The 19305-nt window shown below is 59.4% G+C and overlaps 1 protein-coding gene across 7 annotated transcripts; it reads left to right on the top strand.

Moving 5' to 3' along the window:
- The first annotated feature begins 292 nt into the window (after positions 1 to 292).
- MLXIPL (MLX interacting protein like) lies at positions 293 to 18306 on the top strand. 7 transcript variants are annotated; one of them, XM_047779859.1, is made up of 17 exons: positions 293 to 630; positions 4293 to 4399; positions 8622 to 8704; positions 8848 to 8937; positions 9217 to 9261; positions 9757 to 9958; positions 10077 to 10157; positions 13058 to 13227; positions 14557 to 15112; positions 15320 to 15387; positions 15462 to 15612; positions 15769 to 15878; positions 15979 to 16098; positions 16266 to 16393; positions 16478 to 16601; positions 17188 to 17317; positions 17595 to 17940. In XM_047779859.1, the coding sequence occupies exons 1-17, from the start codon at positions 332 to 334 to the stop codon at positions 17711 to 17713; spliced, it is 2583 nt and encodes an 860-aa protein (XP_047635815.1). In that variant the 5' UTR covers positions 293 to 331; the 3' UTR covers positions 17714 to 17940. The 7 variants fall into 7 exon arrangements, with proteins under 7 accessions (XP_047635815.1, XP_047635816.1, XP_047635813.1 ...); XM_047779860.1 differs by having other exon boundaries at positions 15859 to 15878; positions 17595 to 17843; XM_047779857.1 differs by having other exon boundaries at positions 15465 to 15878; positions 17595 to 17843.
- The last annotated feature ends 999 nt before the right edge of the window (positions 18307 to 19305 follow it).

Raw genomic sequence — 19305 nt, 5'->3', positions numbered from 1 at the left:
GTGAACGACTCTTCTCGAGACCTCTTTTGAGTGAAGGAGGGGCGGGCCCATCAGGACTCTTAAGTAGTTGCAGCAGAAGGAAAGACAGGAAGGATGGTAGGGACCTCCTCCTCTTACAAACCCCAGACCCACGGGTCGGGCAGGCGCTCTCTCACACCTGACAAGTTGATTATGCTAATTGAAGGAACCCCGGTCGGTACCCGCGCGCCTCGAGGCTCCGCCTCGTCGAGCGACCTATCCGGTGGAGGGGCGGGGTTATGCTAATGGCGCCGGTCTGGCCACAGGGGCGGCGCGGGCAGCTGCACCGAGCCCAGGCGAGGCGGCGGCGGCGATGGCCATGGCCGGGGCGCTGGCAGGTCTGGTCGCGGGCTTGCAGGGCCCGCGGCTCGTCCCCAGCCCGGATTCAGACTCGGACACAGACTCAGAGGACCCGAGTACCCGTCGCAGCGCGGGCGGCCTGCTTCGCTCGCAGGTCATCCACAGCGGTCACTTCATGGTGTCGTCCCCGCACAGCGACTCCCTGACTCGGCGGCGCGACCAGGAGGGGCCCTTGGGGCTCGCTGACTTCGGGCCGCGCAGCATCGACCCCACACTCACCCGCCTCTTCGAGTGCATGAGCCTGGCCTACAGGTGAGGGCAGCTCCGGGGCCGACGGCCTCGGTCCTCCACGGCGGGACCGCGCGCTGGGGCCCCGGACACCCCCACCTGGCCCCAAGTCCTGGTCCCCGGCTGCTCTCAGAGACTCTGGCCACATCCTAGATACCCTCCCTCCACTTTAACCTGGAGTTTTTTCAGACCCAGCCCAGCTGCACCTCCTGGGTCCCATTCCTCCCCACCATGACTCCTTCCCTAGGGCTGGGACCTCCTGCTCTCCACCTCCACTTCTGCAGGCCTGCTGCAGACCTTCCTCCCACCTCCCGACCCCTCAGCCCCCAAAGAAATGCCAGGGCATCCCTTGCGCTCCCAGGACCCTAGGCTGTCCTAACATCCCACCCTCCACTCCAGGGGCCACTCTAGCCAACTGCTTGCAGCAGCCCTGGCCCAGACCCACCCTATTCCTGCACCCTCCTGGTACTCCTCATGCCCATTACTGTCCCAGTTCATAGCCAAGGTGACTGAAACCCAGTATCTCCTCCACCCTGCACCCTCCAAATGCAGGGACACCTGTTCTTGACCTGCTAGGTCAAAGGTGGCTGGAGGGTGCTCGGTTGGGACCCAGGGAGGCTCAGCTCGAAGTTTCCCAGCCGTGGACAAGCAGAGGGTGTTGAGGGTTGCAGGGGGGCTGGTCCCTGGGAGGCCTGGGCTCCCCTCCCTAGGTCGTCCCTGGAGTCTGAGCGCCTAATGCTGTCTGGGACCCCTGCTTGGCATGTTGCAGAGCACACAGGCCGCGCCCAGCCCCAGCTCCACGCCTGCTTCTCAGGGAAGGGTGCGAACCGGGGTCCTGGCTCATTGCCCTGGAGCAAAGTTCCCCAGAGCGGAGGGGCCAGGATCAATTATCAACTGAAAAACCGTAGGGGAGAAAGGGGGATCGGCCCGGCCTTGATCTTTTCTCTGTGCAAATATTCCTCTTCCTCTGCTGCTCCTCCTCCTCTTCTGAGAACTGCTGGCTACAGACCGGCACTTGCTGCTCTGCCTGGGAGTGGGAGCTGAGGTGGGGATTGCGGGGGAATTTTTCCCGCCCCCTACCCCGGTGCCCAGCCGCGACCCCATTGGCTGTACGCTTTGTAACCTTGGCCCACACACGCTCTGGCCCCAGGCCCAGGTCATGTTGCAATCTGATCATCCAGAGCACCAGTCCAGTGTGGAAAGTTCAAATTCCCATCCCTTTCCTCCCTCCCTTCCTGGGACATCACGGGACCTCCTGGGACAGGGCACCTGAGGTCATGGTCCACCGGATGTGGGCACCCCCGCTCCCCAGACCCCCCCCCCCAAGATCTCCCCCTTTTCCCACCCACTCCCAACTTAAGCTTCTTGCTTTGTACTGTACACTGCTCTCCCTGGGCTGGCTCATGCCCACCCCCCATCCCAGACCATGGGTGACCAAAAGGGGAGGTTCTGGAGAGGTGACAAGGCAGGGGACAGAGCACACTCCACTAGGAGGCTGACTGGAAGCTGATGGGACCCCCACTCAGTGGCAGCTGGGGTAGAGAGAACTGGGCTTTCTCCCTAAACACAGAGTACACGATCTCTATGGCCTGCCCGGGGTGGGGGCCTGAGCGTCAGGGATGCAAGTGGCTTAGTACCAGCAGAGTCTTTGGATTCTCCCATTTGGTAGAGAGAAAAACAGAGGCTCAGCCTGGGATAATGTGGTAACCCTTGAAGACCCCTAACAGGGGTTCCTTGGAGGGGGGAGGATTGAGGACGCCAGGGTGTCCCAAGAGAGTAAGCCAAGGGAAGGGTCAGTGAGTACCTCCAGAGGTGCTGGGAGGAACTGGCCAGCTGGACCCAAAGGACACCTGTGGATGTCTGGCCAGTTTTCATCCTCAGCAGGGCTCTGTGGACAGAGAGACGGCTGCTCCACTGGGAGGAGGCCCGTGTTCCATGGTTCCGTGGGTGGAAGCCACAGAGAGGCAGGAACTGGAAGTTCCAAGAAAACACTTGTTCATGGTCAGAGCTGGCTAGCTCTGGAAAGAATGGCCTCAGGGATGTGGGGAGGGAGCAGGACCCTATCAGGGAGACTCTAAGGGAGTTTCCGCAAGGTAGATGGGAGGGATAGCGCTAGGGAGTGTTCTGAGTTTTTCTCATCCCATCCTCAAGATTTCCAGAATTTCTATTAGTCATAAGAAGCTCTTGAACCCTGGCCACAGTCTTTGCTCCAGACCTCCCCTTCCAGCGGACAGGCCCAGCACAGACCAAATCCTTTCCTCCTGGGCTTGGATGTCACTGTCCCAGCTCTGTCAACCTTACCTGTCATCTCAGCAGGGAAATGGAGGAGGGAGGGTAGGCAGGCTGGGGAGGGGGGCACTGGGTGATCAGAGTGAGCTGGGAGGTTGCTGGGATACAGGCTGGGGCAACACACTCAGGCATGCCCCCAGGTGCCACAAAAGAAGCTGGCCCAGGAGGTATTAGAGTGCCCCCCCCCCCCCCCGGCACATCTCCCTACTAGACAGATGGTGTTTATCTAACTTAGGAGGGAGGGGGCCAGCCAGCAGGCCTGGGCACTTGGGCCATGTACTCTATTTGGGTAATGAGGCCTGTATGTCCTGGGGTGGCAGTCTTCCCCCTCCCCCACCCCAAAGCAAACACAGGAGCTTGGAGACCAGAGAGGAGAGGGGACTCGGTGACCGGTGCGCTAAAGAGGCTACAGGAGTCAGACTGCACACACACCCCCCACCCCTTACCTCCGGGATGAGACAGTCCCCTGGAGAGAGCAGGCCTGGCATTCTGAAAGACTAAGCCTTGGAGCCTCAGCCTTCTATGTGGGCGAGGGCTGGAGAAGGTGGGCCAGAGGGGACTGGTGCATGATCCTAGCTGTGGACCATGAGGAGGGAGGGAAGGGGGAGGGAGGGACCAGCAAGGGTCTAAGACCTTGAACAACCTGACCTAGGTCAGCTCCCTGAAGGTAGCAGACTCGACCTGTGCCCAGTCAAACCCCTCACCTGGTAGAGCCCTTCCATCTCGTGGATTTGATTGACTACTAGGGTCAGGGTCAGAGTTAGGGTTATGTGCCAATTGCCCATCACTCCCCCATCCTAGCTGCCTTCCCTTGGGTCCTCGTGGCTACTGTCTTGCATGCACCTCTCCAAAAGGGAATATCTTCCAGCTCAGTCCAGATTGCCATCCTGGGATTCTGGGCTGGGCAGACACCAGAAGGGCAGGAAAAAGGCAGCGGCCAGCTGCTTGGAACCTGCCTCTAGTGAAGAGCCTCCTTCTGCACCTGGAAAGACCTTATCTATCCTCTAGGCCTAAGGGGGCCAGCAGGACTGGTGGAGGAAAAGCCACAGGGCCTGAGTGAGTCCCCTTTCCTTCCTGACCCTCGTTTCCATCAGTAAGAAACAGGCGAGACCCCTTCTTAGCCAACAAGACAGCTGCCTATGAGGCCGCTGGGTACTGTTGGTGTGAGGACTGAGCTGATAAATAGGTTTCAGCAGGTCGGCCTGAGAGAGCATTTTAAAGGTCTTCCTCTCAGCGTAGCTATTTCAGGCGGGTAAGAGTGAGGGGCAGGATTTGGGGGCACCCTCAAATTGCCCATCATAGATGAATGCCTAGTGCATGGGAAGAGAATGGAGCCAGCCCTCTCCAGCCCTCCTCTTTCTCATGCCCCCCCTGACCCAGCCCTCTCCCTCTGACAGCGGCAAGCTGGTTTCTCCCAAGTGGAAGAATTTCAAAGGCCTCAAGCTGCTGTGCCGGGACAAGATCCGCCTCAACAACGCCATCTGGAGGGCCTGGTATATCCAGTGTGAGTGGGCACCGAGGGCCCCAGCAGGAGGGCTGAGGCGGGGCTGCCCCCGAAACCCCCAGGGCCCTCAGGGGCAGTGCCAGCGCCAGCGGAGTGCTCAGGGGACACCAGGGCCCCAGCATCAGGACCTCTCAGCAGCTTCTGACTCCCAGAGGGTCTTGGGGAATGTGTCCCAAAGGGCACTCTCCACTGTGAAGGTGGGTCTAGCAGGTGTCACCCCTTGGATGTCCCAAGGTGGGTCAGTTCACAGCCCATTCTGCATCCCATTAGTGTCGTCAGGTGCCCCAAATGCCAGGGTAGAAAGAGACATTCAACCCTATCAGGGCCAGAGTTCCCTCTTGGCTCAGCAAATGAACAATGCAATCAGGAGATCGATCCCCTGCCTGGGAACCTCCACAAGCCATGTGCCAACCGCGCCTCCCCACCCCACCCCACTGTCTGGGCCAATCACACCACTCTGCAAATGGGTAAACTGAGAATCCTGCCTCCCATTGAAGTCCTTACTGAACCTCCATCAGGTGCCCCCCATGGAGATTTGGGGGGCAAGGGCCCAGAGAGGCTATGTGGTGCATGGAAGGGACTCTGCTCGTGGAGTCATCCAGAACTGATTTCCCACCCTGTCTCTGCTCCTTGCTGGCTGTGTGACTGTAGGCAAGTTGAACCCATTTCCTCATCTATAATGTGAGGCCAAGGGTCCCAACTTTCACAGCTGGCATGAGAATAATGGGTATAAACAGGCCTGGCATGAAATTGGTGCTTAATAAATAATGGTTGAATCTGATGTACCCTTGAGGAGGTCACGGTCATTCATTTGGGGGTTCAAATCCACCTACCTGCCCCCTCCCCCCACCATGGCAGGCAATAGAGCTGAGAGGCCTCAGACCAGGTGGTCCTGTGCCGAGACCTCGTCCAGCTCATTAAGGTCCTGCCTCAGAATTAAAGGCTGTGCTAAGCTGGGAACACACAGCCCGGGAGGGCCCTCACATGGTATCCTCTGCACTGGCCCCATTGGCTTCCATTCATGCAGAGAAAAGGAGTGGGTTTTGTTTTGGTTTGGAGGGGTTTTTTTGGTGTTTTTTGTTTGTTTTCTATTTGTCTAAGTGCCTGGCACTTTCATAAATCATCTTACTTAGGCTTCCTAACAACCCTGGGAGATAGGTCTTATTACCCCTATTTGATGGACGAGCAAGTGAGGCCCAGAAGGTGAGTGACTTATTCGGGGTCACAGAGCATAAAAGGAGCAGAGCTGTGGCTGGCTGTGAGTTCAGGGCTCTCCAGCTCGGCCCAGCGCTCCTTCCACTGCTCCCAGCTGGGTAGCTTCCAGCCCTCACATGAGAATGCTCATGGGGCCCTGCCCAAACCAGGAGGCTGATAGGCCAGGGGGAGAAGGTGTCAGCACCCTCCTCACCCTCCCACCCCGCCCTGAGGTTTCACCCTCTACCCTTTACCCCCAAAGCTGGACGGGATGCAAACCCTTCTCTCTGCAGAAGGAATTTCTGATGCCACCCTGGTGTCCTCACCCAGACTGTGGCTTAAGTTAACAGAAGGGCCCCAGGCACAGAGTCAGAAGGTGGCTGAGTCAAGTTCTAGCAAACCTGGGACCTTGGGAAAGCCCCTAGCCTCCCTCACTGAAGCTCCTTCATCTGTAAAGTGGGAATCATCACATATCCTACAGCTGAGGTTTGCCGTGAGTTTCCAGAGAGACAGATGGTCCATATCTCAGCACAGGGCCTGACACACACAAGGGCTCCCTGAAAGGTGAGCGGCTGGGATTTACTATTAGTGTGACAATAACAACAGCACACAGCTGGCCTATAACGAATGTCAGGACTCCCCCTCCTTCCTGAGCACAAAAGCTTTGAAGGGGGGGATGGGACTGCTGGAGGGCTGCCTGGCTCATCCCCCTGGCACCTGCTGCCCCTCAGCAGGCTCCTGGCCTCCGAGATCCTTTCCTTTCCCCTGCTCCCCAATGGTCTTGATTTCCTCTCGTTGCCCAGAGCAGCCCGGACAGACTGCCCACTTTGCTTTAGCTCCCATGATGTGTGCACTGCCCTGCTCTCTCCCTTAAGCTGGGAGTGCCCTGATTCACCCCTGGGCACGCTGTTCCAGCTTCTGTCCCAGCATAAGTGCAGGGGGCTAGGATGCTGCGTGAATGGATGAAGTTACATTGTTAAAGAAAGCCTGTCCCAGCCCCAGGAAGCCACGTGGTTACTGCCCTTCTGTCCAGAGGACAAGGTGACTGGGTGGGGGAGGGCAGAGCCTGGCCAGGCCTGCTCAGCACTGACTCTCTGGGGCCGCTGGGCAAGCCTGCTTTGTCCTGGAGCTCATATCCTCAACTGGGAAGCCGGGGGCAGAGACTCTGAGACCCTCCTTGCTCTAACCCCTGGGCACCCATGCAGCCAAGGACCTATTCCTTTGTTTTCTGTCCAAACCACACTGAGCAACGGATACCACTCGCCTCCCAAATCCCACAGGGATAGTCTTGGAGAATGTGCTTTAGGACAGAACTTTGTAAATGATGCTGAAGGTCCCAAAAAATTTCATGTTCAGGTGGTCCCCCTCCTCCATGACAATTGTCCCAGAGGAGGTTTGCTGTGGGCTGAGGTGGCATGGGCCCCACAGATACCCCTGAAGTCCTCTATGTCAAGATGCCAGGAAAAGGCACTGAGTAGGGCGTCCCCAGGTTTTGAAGGCCTGCTGTGTGCCAAGCTCTGTACTAGATGCAGGGATCTGGGGCTCAAGGACGTAGCTCCTGCTTTCACTCCTGGGAGGCAGGCCAGCGGGCAGAGACATGTCTGGGGCAGGGTGGAGAGTGAGGGGGCACAGGACCATGAGTTTCAGACGAGGGAAGGGCGTTCCATGGAGAATAAAACCAGAGCGCTACTGGGGCAGAAAGCTGTCTGGCTTCAAGGTGGGGCAGATGAAGGAGATGGAAAGGCCAAAGAAGCAGAGATTGGAAAGGGGCCAGTCACGCAGGGCTTGGAAGCCAAGAGAAGGGATGTGACTTTGTCTTTGGGGTTCATGGAGCCATGGAGGGTTTTAGGCCCACACTGTGCTTTAGAAACTGATGTGTTCACAGCAGGAAGATGAGCTGGACCACATGAGGCTGGAGTCAAGGAGGTCCCGGTGAGAATCGACACCAGACCAGGGGGTGACAGAATATGGAGGGAAGAGGACAGTGGAAGAAACGTCACACATTCTTGGGATTGAAATGGTTAATCCCATGGATTAGATGGGAATGCCAGGAGATGGTGGGGAGTTTTGGGGACGGGGAGGTAGAGTTGGAAGTCCAGAGGAAGCCCAGGTTTGAAAAGGGAGTTCCCGAACATCCGAGACTGATGTTTTAAGACATCCTAGTGGTGGTTCCACAGGCAGCAGGAAGGTGTGCTGAAATTCGAAAGGAGCAGAATGAAAGAAGTTGAGGGGGTGGGCCTGGCAGAAGGGCCAGTGAAAAGTGGTCAGGGAAGCAGGAGGACAAAATGAAGGTTCTGGGGCTTAGAGAGGAGGGAGCACCCTGCAGCCAAGGTCTAGGAGGATGGGACAGGGGAGGGCCAGGGTCTTGAGTTCAGGAGCTGGGTCAGTGGAGTGTGGTGGGCGCAGATGCTGAGATACAGGAGGTGGCGACGAGACTGGCAGAAGCAGAGGTGGTGAGTGACGGCTCTTCCAGAGTTTGAGAGGAAAGCACAGGGATGATGGGAAGAAGTTAGCTCATTGGGAAGCAAAGAGAGACATCTGAGAGGTAAACGAGGGCCTGGAATTGGTTTATAGGCCAAAGAGCCTGTAGAGAAGTCAGGGTGGATCCAGGGATGGGAGTGGAGGAGGCAGGCAAAGGCTCAGGCTGGTGGGCTGAAGTGGCTGGGGGTGGTTCTTTGCAATGGAATTGAGCATCCTGAAGCAGAGGCCAGGGCTCTGGACCTCTAGCCTGCCCGTCTGATCAGGGCCTTCTTGGGGCACCTCACTCTCTGTGGTCCCACAATCCTATTCAGCAAGCATTGCCTGCACACTTACTGGGCTCCCAAGGGAGGCAGAGGGGATGTGGCGGTCACACAGAAGAGGCCGATCTAGGCAAGCTAGAGCAAGCAGAAAGACTTCCTGGCGGAGGTAGCACCTAATCTGAGAATCAGAGGCTAGGCAGGATTTCATAGTGTGGTACTTAGTTCCAGTCCCCTTGGAGTGGCAGATGAGGGAGCTGGGCACCTCTGATCTGGCCCTTTTCTCTCAGATGTGGAGCGGAGGAAGAGCCCCGTGTGTGGCTTCGTGACCCCCCTGCAGGGGCCTGAGGCTGATGAGCATCGGAAACCCGAGGTAGCTGAGACCACTGGACCGCTCACCTGAAGCCCCACCAAGGAGGGAGGACCCTCGTGCTGAGTGGGAGGGGCTGGCCCAGACGGAGATTGGGTGAGGGGTGGGGTCAGTGCCCCCCTTGCACTGAGTCCCCTTCTCCCCAGGCCGTCATCTTGGAGGGGAATTACTGGAAGCGGCGCATCGAGGTGGTGATGCGCGAATACCACAAGTGGCGCATCTACTACAAGAAGCGGGTCAGTGGGGAGCCGTTCTCCTGGGGCTGCGGGCCACCGCCTCTTGCCAAAGCCCTGGAGGGGCACCCCCCAACCCTCGACCCAGTCCTCCATTGAGATCCAGGCTGACAGCGCCACCGCGTGGGCGCAGGGCCTCCTTTCCTCCCCCGGCGGAAGAGCGCCTGAGGGGAAAAGAGGGATCCGGTTGATCTGGGGGAGCTCGCGAATCGGGGAGGCCTTGGGGGGAGCAGTGGAGGAGGGGACGAGGAATCCCGTGTCCACGTCTGTGTGTTCCTGCAGCTCCGCAAGTCCAGCAGGGAAGGGGATCTCCTGGCCCCAAAGCAGGTGGGTGCTCCCAGGACCCAGAAGGCGGCGGCTTCCCTCTGGGTGGGCGGGGCAGGGGCGGGGTGAGGGTGCGCAGGAGGGGCGTGGGCGTGGCCGCGGGCCTCTGCTCGTCTGCCCTTGGGAAGGGAAGGCTTGGATCCCAGTGGTGGGGAGACCCCACGGCTTCTGGTTGACTAAGCAGCTGATGGGGAGGCATGGGGAAACAGAGGGCTCTAAGAAGTGGGGTCCCATGCAGGGAAACATGTACGGGGCCGGAAGGGACTCTTACCTCTTCAGCCGGCTGTCTCTGTCTCCTGGGGGTAGTTGTTAGAGGCCAATGGGGTGACCCTAGCCTTTCAGGCAGCAGACTAGGTGCCCTGGAGAGGAGAGAGGCGGGGGCCATGCAGAAGGACCCTCTGTGCCACCAGCCACTTCATCCCCCAGGCGGGGGGCTGCATGGAAGGACCAGGGGCAGTGGGGTCCTCCTGGGGCTGCTGACCGCCTCTGTCCCCTTAGGCGGAAGGGGGGTGGCAGCCACCGGAGCGATGGTGCGAGCAGCTCTTCACCAGCGTGGTGCCTGTGCTGCTGGGGGGCCCAGAGGAGGAGCCCGGCGGGCGGCAGCTTCTGGATCTCGATTGCTTTCTGTCCGACATCTCCGACACACTCTTCACCACGACTCAGCCCAGCCCCACACCCCTGCAGCTGCCCCCGGAGGACGGTGAGTGTCTGCACCAGGGAGGGAGGCCTGTGGGAATCCAGGCAGTCAAGGGAGAGTGGCCAGGGACTGTGTCCCCACTCTACCCTAATGTTCCTGACATGACCGCTGCCCCCTCCAGCCTATGTCGGCAATGCTGACATGATCCAGCCTGACCTGACGCCCTTGCAGCCCAGCCTGGATGACTTCATGGAGATCTCAGGTGCGGCAATCTCCCCACTCCGGGTGGGTGGATGAGCGAGGTCAGTGGGAGGAAATCCCCAGTTTGACTGAGGCCTCAGGCCCCGGCCCCTCTGGGAGGGCAGATGATCTGGGTGATTTCTGAGGGAACGTCCTGGTCTCCCTTTGTCTGGCCTTCCGATGCAGTTGGTGTGGCCTCAGGTGAGAGCAAGGCCAGGCAGGGCCCCTAGGAGGGGCCAGGGGACCAGGGCATGAGGCTGCGTGCTGTGGGGAGCTCCCAGGAAAGCAGCTGGAACTCCCTCAAGGGAGAGAGATTTTGATCCTTTTCCGTTATTCGGGTCTACCTATTAGCATTCATATAATTCACTTTAAAAACCATTAAAGAACGTTTCAAGCATACTTCAAGCACACGCAGAGGTAGGAAGTAGTTCAAGGAACCCTCAGGAAAGCACCACCAACATCAACATTTATCAAGTCTTGGCCATCCTAGACCTCACCCACTTCTCCTACGTTACTTTTAAGAAATTCAGGGGTCTTATCTCATACAGCATTCTTTAAGGAAGTCCTTTGCCCTCCCTCCTTCTCCTGACCCCCAGGGCCACCAGTCACTGTTTTCTTGTGTCCGTCTAGGGACACGAGGTCTGTGTAGCACATGTGGACAGATGTCTCTTTTTGTTTCCATAGCCGCCTTTTCCCGCATTGTTTTCCCCACTTGGCTGTAGACCTTGGAAACTATGCCCGATCGTCACACACTCAGGGGCCTCTGGAGGCAGGCTGGGGATCAGCCTGTCTCAGCCGAGGCCTGGGGGCAGAAGTGGGGGTTCCTGGGATAAAGGCTTTGTTCTGGTGACCCCTCCACTCCTTCCTAACTGACAGCGTCCTGGGCCTATCAGTTCAGAGGTGGAGGCCTCTGGGGCGGGGACTAGGGAATGAGGAACCACTCCCACCCCTGCCTGGGGGTGTGGTGGGGGCTGCAGGGACAGAAGTGTTGATGGCACTGCCCTGGGAGCAGACCAGCCTGGGAGGGCAGCAGCCCTGTCTGGGCACACAGACCCCTGATACAGGTAGGACCAGCCACCCCGACTCCTGGCTCTGGGCAAATCCTGACCAGCTGGAGCTAGGAAGCAGCTTCTCTCAGTGCCAGGCGGCTGCTGGTGGGGGCCAGCGAGGGCCACCTACAGTAAGGGGTGTGAGCACATAGGGAGGTGGCTCATAAAGCCCCCTTGACCTGGGAGGACAGGCAGCACCAGGGCCACAGGGCTTTGTCCCCAAGAGCTCCTCGATTGAAAGAAAACCCAGTGAGGGGGCCTTAACTCCCTTTAGGGAGGGGGCTTGGTGAGGTGGGAGCTTATGAAGGGAAGAGGCTGGGGGAGGGAACAAGTGGGGCAGGAGAGGGGCTGGGGGATGGCAGGTCAGTGGGGGGGACAGGCTGGGGAGGGCTCCGTGGTGGCTAGGACTATGAAGTGACTTCTCCCACAGTGGGGCTGGAGACAAGCCGTGGTGAGGGAATGGCGGTGGCTCGGGAGTGAGCTGCGCTTGCTGCCCCATGAGCCCCGCTGGATTCTGGGGGGCAGGCGAGTGGCAGCAGTGAGCATCCTGGGGCCAGGCCTAAAGGAGTCCAGTGACGAGGCTCACGGTCACTGGGGGGTTGTGACCACTCACCCTCTACCACTTAGTCCTTCTGAAGGGAGGCAGGGGGACAGCGAGAAGATCCTCTCTGACTGTGTGGCTGAGAAAGACACACAGATACACACAGACATGGGCACAGGGCAGGCACATACAAGCTGAGCACCTCACGCCAGGCCAGGTACATGCAGACTCAGACAGAGTCACAGACAGAGGACAGACACACAGCGAGGCAGACAGATAGGTGCTGCGTGAGACTGACACAGAGCCGGCCACCCGGCAACAAACGGGCCCCAGAGTCACAGAAGATGCACAAATCAGACCCCGTCAGATTCAAGTCTGAAGCTGTGCCATTCCACTCCCAGCCTTCCTTCGAGGCGGCCCCTGGGAGGGAGGCTGGACCAGTTGTCTTGGCTGGGGGACTGGGGCTTGCCCAAGGCTGGTAGGGTCAATCGTGTTTGACCAGCCCAGGAGGCCCAGGGAGCTGGTGCAGACAGAAGGCTGGTCAGGGTCAGAGAAAGGTGCCCGGAAGGGAGCGGGCGGGCGGGCGGCACCCGGGCCCGGGATGTGGTCAGGCCGCAGGCAGCTGCTTCCCAAAACCAGAATAGCCTGGGCCTTACACAACCTGCACCTCAAACAATCTGGCTGCCCCCTCCCGCCAGCTCCTCTGGGCCTCCCAGCACCCCTCACCCCTGCCCTCACTCTGTGTCCATCCTCCGACCCCTGCCCTGACCCCTTTAGCCCCTTCACCCTGCCTCTGGGCGCTACCCTTGTGGCCCTACTGGCTGGCCTTCTAATAAACCCAGCTGGTTCCAGACCCACTGACCTTCTGAACCTCTCACCCCTAACTCACTCCTTGAACTCCTCCTGGCACCACTGCCCTTCCCATCCCATCCCTCCTCCCCTTGGGCCCCACCCCGCCCTGGCATTCTCTAGAACCGCTCCTTCTTCTGTGTTCCCAGTGCAGCTGGCAATAGGAGCAGATAAGGCCTGGGGGGCCCAGGCCCAGGGATGGGGGGGCCTCAGGAGCCAGTTGTGGGGCTCGGTGGGAGGGCTGCTTCCAAAGGTCCTGCTGACACCCCACACGGTCCGTTGCTGTCTCCCACTCAGGCCCATCCCACCCAAGCCTCTGCTGCTGCTTCCCCTGAGTGAGACAGAAACTCTCCCAGTTTCACAATCTCCTGTGGCAGCCCCCCCCCCCCCCCCCGCCGCCCCAGCCTGGGGACAGGGCCAGCCCTCTGCTGCCAGCCGTGGCTTCAGCACTAATGGCTGCCGCCCTGTGTGTCTGACTTACAGATTTCTTCACCAACTACCGCCCCCCACAGACGCCTACACCTTCAAACTTCCCTGAGCCCCCCAGCTTCGGCCCCATGGCTGATCCCGTCCTTAGCAGTGGGGTCCTGGGCTCCGAGTTGCCCCCCGCCTCTCTGGGCATGACCCAGCTCTCAGGGCATAACCGCCTGCAGGTGAGTTTCCCTCACCCCACCCAGCCTTGCCCAGCTCACCTGTCTACACCCAGGAGGTGCTCAGGGCACTTTCCTGGGTATGCTTGTTCCACCAAGAACGAGACCCCATCTCTGCCCTCCAGAAGGGCACGGCTCAGCTGCGGAGGAAAGACCTTTGTGAGGCAGATCTGACAAGATGGTTGTGGGAGGGAAGCTGAGGACAGAGGAGCGTGGAGCACAGCACCACCGAGGGCTGGGTTGCTCGTGGAAGGCTTCCTGGAAGAGAGGGCAGTTCTGAGCCTTAATGAATGATTTGGGTTTGGGCAGAAGAGACCAGTAGAGGGCAAGCCGGATGGGAGGAGAAGCATGACCAGAAGCTTCTGAATTGCACATGTGTGTTTAGGAAGCAGTGCATCTACCATTTTGGGTCAGAAATGGCCAGTTCCCAGGCCAGTTCAGATGTTGCCCCCCGATGCTTGGCTAGATGCCTTTTCCCTCCTCACCAGCCTTTTCAAGACCCTACTGTCGTTCATTGAGAGCTTGGCTAGACAGTGAGCTCCTTGCTGGAAGCTCCTTTACTCTCCACTGCATCTTCCATATTTAGCACCGTTCGAGCACATTACCGGCACTGGGTCAATGGTTGCCCAGTAATTGAGCAAGTGAATGCATTATTGTGTGGATGGAGGAGTGAGTTGAAGAATAGATGGACGGGTTGTAGATGGGGGGAGATGCTTACATGGCTGGTGAACATATAGGTAGGTGAGTGGTCAGTTGGATGGACAGGCTGGTGGATGGATTCATAAATGAATAAATAGTTTGGTAGATCAATAAATGGGCTGGTGGATGGATGTTTGACTGGTGACTGTATAGATGGTGGGTAGATGGATGGGCTAAGGGTGGGTTTGGGTGAATGAAGGAAGCATGGATGGTTGCATGGATTGGTGAATGGGTTAGTACCTGGTGGGCTGGTGGACATATAGGTAGATGAGCTAGCTCGTAGGTGATGGAACAAATAGGTAGGTGAATGGATAGATGGATGGATGAGGGATGGATGGATGAATGGACGGGTTGGTGGATGGATGAATCAGTTATTTGGTGAAGGAATGGATGGGCAAGAAGATTGGTGCTCTTTCTCATGCCTAATTTGTGCATAAATGTGTTCTACTCTTTTTCCTCATTAGATTATAATTTCCCTGGGGTGTGTGTATGTGTGTGTGTGTGTGTCGGAGGGCAGGGGTCATTGCTCCTGACGCTCCCAGTGCCTCATTCAGAGCTCAGCCAGGGCAAGAGGCTTCCTGGGAGGCCTCAAAAAGGCCAGCTTTCTCCCCTGCTCTCTGTCCCCCCAACCAGGCTCGGAGCAGCTGCCCTGGCCCCCTGGACTCCAGTGCCTTCCTGAGCTCTGATTTCCTCCTTGCTGAAGACCCCAAGCCCAAGCTCCCACCCCAAGCCCAAGCTCCTGCAGCCCCACCCCTCATCCAATACCCCAGCCCTACCAAGGGGCTCGGCCTGGAGCCCTGCCCCCCACCCCCCTTCCCTCCCATGGTGCCCCCACCGGCTATGCTCCAGGAAGAGCCTCTCTTCTCTCCCAGATTCTCTTTCCCGACTATCCCTCCTGCCCTGGGAGTGTCCCCACTGTCTACGCCCACAGCCTTCCCGGCCACTGCACAGCCGGGCCCAGGCCCTACCCCCGCCCCCCTTCCCATAGACCTTCAACGCCTGGGGTATTCGGAGCCCCCCTTTGGGCCTCACTTCACGGTGCCCCAAAGTGCACGGCCCAGAGGCAAGCCCCCCACCCTGTCCCCTAGGGGGCGGAAGCCCAGTGCCCCCACCTTGGCCCCTGCCACTGCCAGCCCCACTGCCACTGCCGGGGGCAACAACCCCTGCCTCACACAGCTGCTCACAGCAGGTGAGTTGAGCGGGAGGAGAGGGGACCACATGTGAAAGTGGGGAGCCTGTGGGAGCAGTGGGTGAAGGTTAAGGGGCAGGTAACAAGGAATTAGGAACTGGGGCCCCGAACCCAAAAAGGGTACTGGCTGTTACGAGGGGAGGGATGGGACTGGGGACATGATGGGGTTGGGGGCCCAGCAGCCCTCACAGTTCTTCCCGTGCACAGCCAAGCCTGAGCAACCGCTGGAACCGCCACTTGCGTCTGGCCCCCTCCTTCGGTCCCCAGGGTCCCCGGTAAGATGACGGGCATGGGAGGTGGGGAGGAGTCCTGGGGCTTCACCCCGACTCTCTGCCCTTCTCCACCCCAGCAGGAGACAGTCCCTGACTTCCCTTGCACCTTCTTCCCACCAACTCCGGCCCCGACACCACCCCGGCCACCTCCGGGCCCGGCCACCCTGGCCCCTCCCAGACCCCTGATTGTCCCCAAAGTGGAGCGGCTCTCACCCCCAGCACCCAGCGGTAAAGAGGGTTTGCCGGGATCGGGGAGCTCTATGGGATGGAGGGAGAGAAAGGAAGAAGGGGGGACCAGGGCCAGGGCCAGGATGAGAGGGACAGGGCAATGGGACCCTGTCCCCTGTGTCGGTCTGTCTGTGGGTCTGTCTGTCCCTGGCACAGGTGGTGAGCGGCGGCTGTCTGGGGAGCTCAACTTGGCGCCGGGCCCAGGGACTCTGAGCATCCACATCTCTCCCTCTCAACCCATCCCAGGCCGGGGCCGGTCAGACAAGGTGGCGCCCTGTCTCACCCAGAGATCTGCTTGCACCCTCCCTGCCCCGCCCAGGCCCTCCCGCACTCCCTCCTGGGCTCACCCCACTCTCTGCCCCCCAGACCGAAAACCGGCGCATCACACACATCTCGGCGGAGCAGAAGCGGCGCTTCAACATCAAACTGGGGTTTGACACGCTGCACGGGCTGGTGAGCACCCTCAGCACCCAGCCCAACCTCAAGGTGAGCCCGCAGCCTGGAGCCCCACGGCCCCTTCATGACCCTCCCACCCGAGCCCCAACCCCAGGGCCCTCTGCACGCCCGGTTCCCTCCTCCTCCTGGCCCAGTGGGTCTCTGGGGGCGGGGGGGGGGGGGCCTCCGGCACCTGAGCCCGCCTTGTGCTGCCGCAGATGAGCAAGGCCACCACACTGCAGAAGACGGCTGAGTACATCACCATGCTGCAGCAGGAGCGCGCGGCCAAGCAGGAGGAGGCTCAGCAGCTCCGGGACCAGATCGAGGAACTCAACGCCGCCATCAAGTAGGTTGGGGGAGGCCCTGCGGGCACTGGACAGCGGGGGCCTGCTGCCTGGCTCCCCGCCCCTGACCCGCCCCGTGCCCCCAGCCTGTGCCAGCAGCAGCTGCCTGCTACCGGGGTGCCCATCACACACCAGCGGTTCAACCAAATGCGAGACATGTTCGATGACTATGTCCGGACCCGCACGCTGCATAACTGGAAGTTCTGGGTGGTATCCTGACTCGGCCAGACCAGGCTGTGCCCAGCGCAGGCTCCACTCCCCAGGCTAGGCAGGCTCTCAGAACGGCTCCAGGGCCGGGGCTCTGGTTCTGCCCCCTGCTTCCATGCCCTTGGCACGCTGGCCAGCAGCCTTGCCCAATGATGGGCTGGGAGCAGAGGGAAACTGAGGGGGAGCCCCTGGGTGGGGGGACCACAGCCCTACCCTCAGAAAGTTCCAGGGACAGTTTGAGAGAACCTAAACTCTGAGGGACATGACTGGGGTGGGCCCTCGGGAAGACATCGAATCTCTCACTCCCTTACCTAGTCAAGCCTCAGACTGAGCCGGGACAGGAAGCCCAGGGATGGGGGATACTCCAGCCCAGAAGGAGGGCCATGGAGGAGCTGGGGGAGCGGCTGAGAGCCAGAGCACTTGGTGGCCCTTGGCAGGATGGGAGGGGCGGCTACAGTCAGGGTCCCTGAGGTTCAAGGCTAGAGAGTGGCCAGACCCTTCCCCTGGTTTATGCCAGCTGTCAGGGCTGCACCTGAAGTGGGTGAGGGTACCAGCTGGATGACAGGCCTGCTCCTTGACCTGGGCCCAGTTCAGCATCCTCATCCGGCCTCTGTTCGAGTCCTTCAATGGGATGGTGTCCACAGCAAGCCTGCAGAGCCTCCGCCAGACCTCACTGGCCTGGCTGGACCAGTATTGCTCCCTGCCTGCTCTCCGGCCAAGTACGTGAGCCACCTGCCCACCCAGCAGAGTGTCCAGGCCTCAGGGCAGGGGGTTCCACCCTGCTCAGACCCCTGGTCCAGTCTGTCTTCGATATAGCCTAGGATTTTGGTCATCCCACCAGGCCTTCAGATGGGCCACCAGGACACCTGCAGACAGGTCCTGGGAGGGGCTGATTGGCAGTGTGTCAGACCAGCACCTCCCCATCCCTCTATCTGGAGCATCCATGGGTAGGGCCCCACCCAGAAAGTCTCTCTCCCCCCCCACCTCTTTCCCCAGCTGTTCTGAACTCCCTACGCCAGCTGAGTACATCCACCAGTATCCTGACGGACCCGGACTGTATACCCGAGCAAGCCACACGGGCAGTCACAGAGGGCACCCTTGGCAAACCTTTATAGTGCTGGCCAGACCCTGCTGCTCACTCAGCTGCCCAGGGCCGCCTCCTGCCCCAGGCCCTGGCTGTCAAAGAGGGTTTTTTCTGACCTCCCAGAAGCCAGGAAGAACTGAGTTCCAGCCCCTGCTCCACAGGCAACCAACACTGTGCCCCGGGGGAGCACAGTGCCCTGGGGGAGGCTCATCCTTCCTCTTTGGACCTCCGTTTTCCAGGCTGCAATATGGGGAAGGGCAGGCTTCCACTAGAAGATGATCCCAAGGCCTTAGCAGCTGTGGTGCTTGGGGACCTAAACCGTCGACTCAGGGAGTTTGAAGGAGAAAAGAGGGGCGCTCCCATTCCCCGTCACTCCCACCTGCTCCCCCACAGGTGGGGGACAGGCCCCTGTTTCTGGGCAGGGAAGCCAGAAAGGAGGTTCCTTCTCTCTGCTCCTCCACTGGTAGCCTGGAGGGGCTGTGGCCAGGTGTCCCTGGGTGAGGCCAGGAGAGAGCAGGGCAGGGGGAGGCCAACCCAGGGCAGGCATCTGGGGGGGTGTATGTGTGTGGACACGTGTGTGCGGATTTTGTAAAGCATTCTTGACCAATAAAAACAAAAACAGTCGGGGACTGTCAGCATATCTCTCTCTGGGATGGAGAGAGAGATTGGCAGTGGGAGGTGCTTTGTGGAGAGCCTCACTGGCCCTGAAGGGACCTTAGCTTGTCCTCTGTTCTGGAGGCCCCTGGAGGGTGTTAGATGGAGGTGGGACAAGACCGGCTGCAACTTCTTAGCAGGATCCCTCTGGGGGCTGAGTTGAGAACAGGTGGCCGGCGGACAAGGGCAAGGGCAGGCTGTTGTCCCCATCCAGGCGAGAGGTGACAGGCACTCGGCCGGCAGGAGATTCAGGGAGGTCCGCCACCTTCCACTTTGGAGGAGGGCAGAGCCAGGACCATGGAATGGAAATGACAGGGCCTTCCATGGGAACCGTTCAGAGGAACGTGCTGGGTGAGATGTGCCAGCAGAGGGTGGCTGGTCACTGGGTCTTAGAAGGAACTGATGCAGCAGATGGGGGGATGGGGTCAATATTGGCTCCAATATTTCCTCGGTTCTCTCACTGATCCATTTAACAAGTATCTCCCAAGGGTCCCTATGGACCAGGCAATGGTCTTGGCCCTGAGGAGCCTGCTCACCGCTGCATCCCTCTCCTCATGGAGCTGACATTCGAGTCCAAATCCGCTGCCGTCCTCAGAACTTCTGGAGATGTCTGCGGGCTACATACAGCAGACGGTCTCCTGGGCTTTGACGTTCCCTCCTTCATGCAGAATAATAAGAACAATCACATGAATAACTGCACGCTTAGCTAGTGTTTACCGCGTGCCAAGCACGACTCTAAGCGCTTTGTGCATATTCACTTGCTTCATCCTCACCACACCCACTTCGGCAGCCCCCTGGTGAGGACTGAGGGGTAAATGCACATGCAGCACAAGTGCCTGGCAGGGACCAGGATGGAAGCGTTATCGTGATGATTAATTACTCTTCTCCCCACTTTACAGATGAAAAACTGAGACGCAGAGAGGGTAACTAGCCCAAGGTTATAATGGTTAGGGAGTTGCCCACCCAGAC

The sequence above is a fragment of the Phacochoerus africanus genome, chromosome 5, assembly GCF_016906955.1.
Source record: "Phacochoerus africanus isolate WHEZ1 chromosome 5, ROS_Pafr_v1, whole genome shotgun sequence".
Taxonomy (NCBI): Eukaryota; Metazoa; Chordata; class Mammalia; order Artiodactyla; family Suidae; genus Phacochoerus; species Phacochoerus africanus.
The sequence above is the reverse complement of the archived record's forward strand: the minus strand, read 5'-3'. Positions and strand labels throughout refer to the sequence as shown.

What these genes read in the sequence shown, in the direction of transcription:
- MLXIPL (XM_047779856.1), top strand. Translation starts at nt 332, where the DNA reads ATGGCCATGGCCGGGGCGCTGGCAGGTCTGGTCGCGGGCTTGCAGGGC. An exon ending in GCATCTACTACAAGAAGCGG is followed by an intron (nt 8,938 to 9,216) that starts GTCAGTGGGGAG and finishes GTGTTCCTGCAG; the next exon opens with CTCCGCAAGTCCAGCAGGGA. An exon ending in GCCGGGGCCGGTCAGACAAG is followed by an intron (nt 15,879 to 15,978) that starts GTGGCGCCCTGT and finishes TCTGCCCCCCAG; the next exon opens with ACCGAAAACCGGCGCATCAC.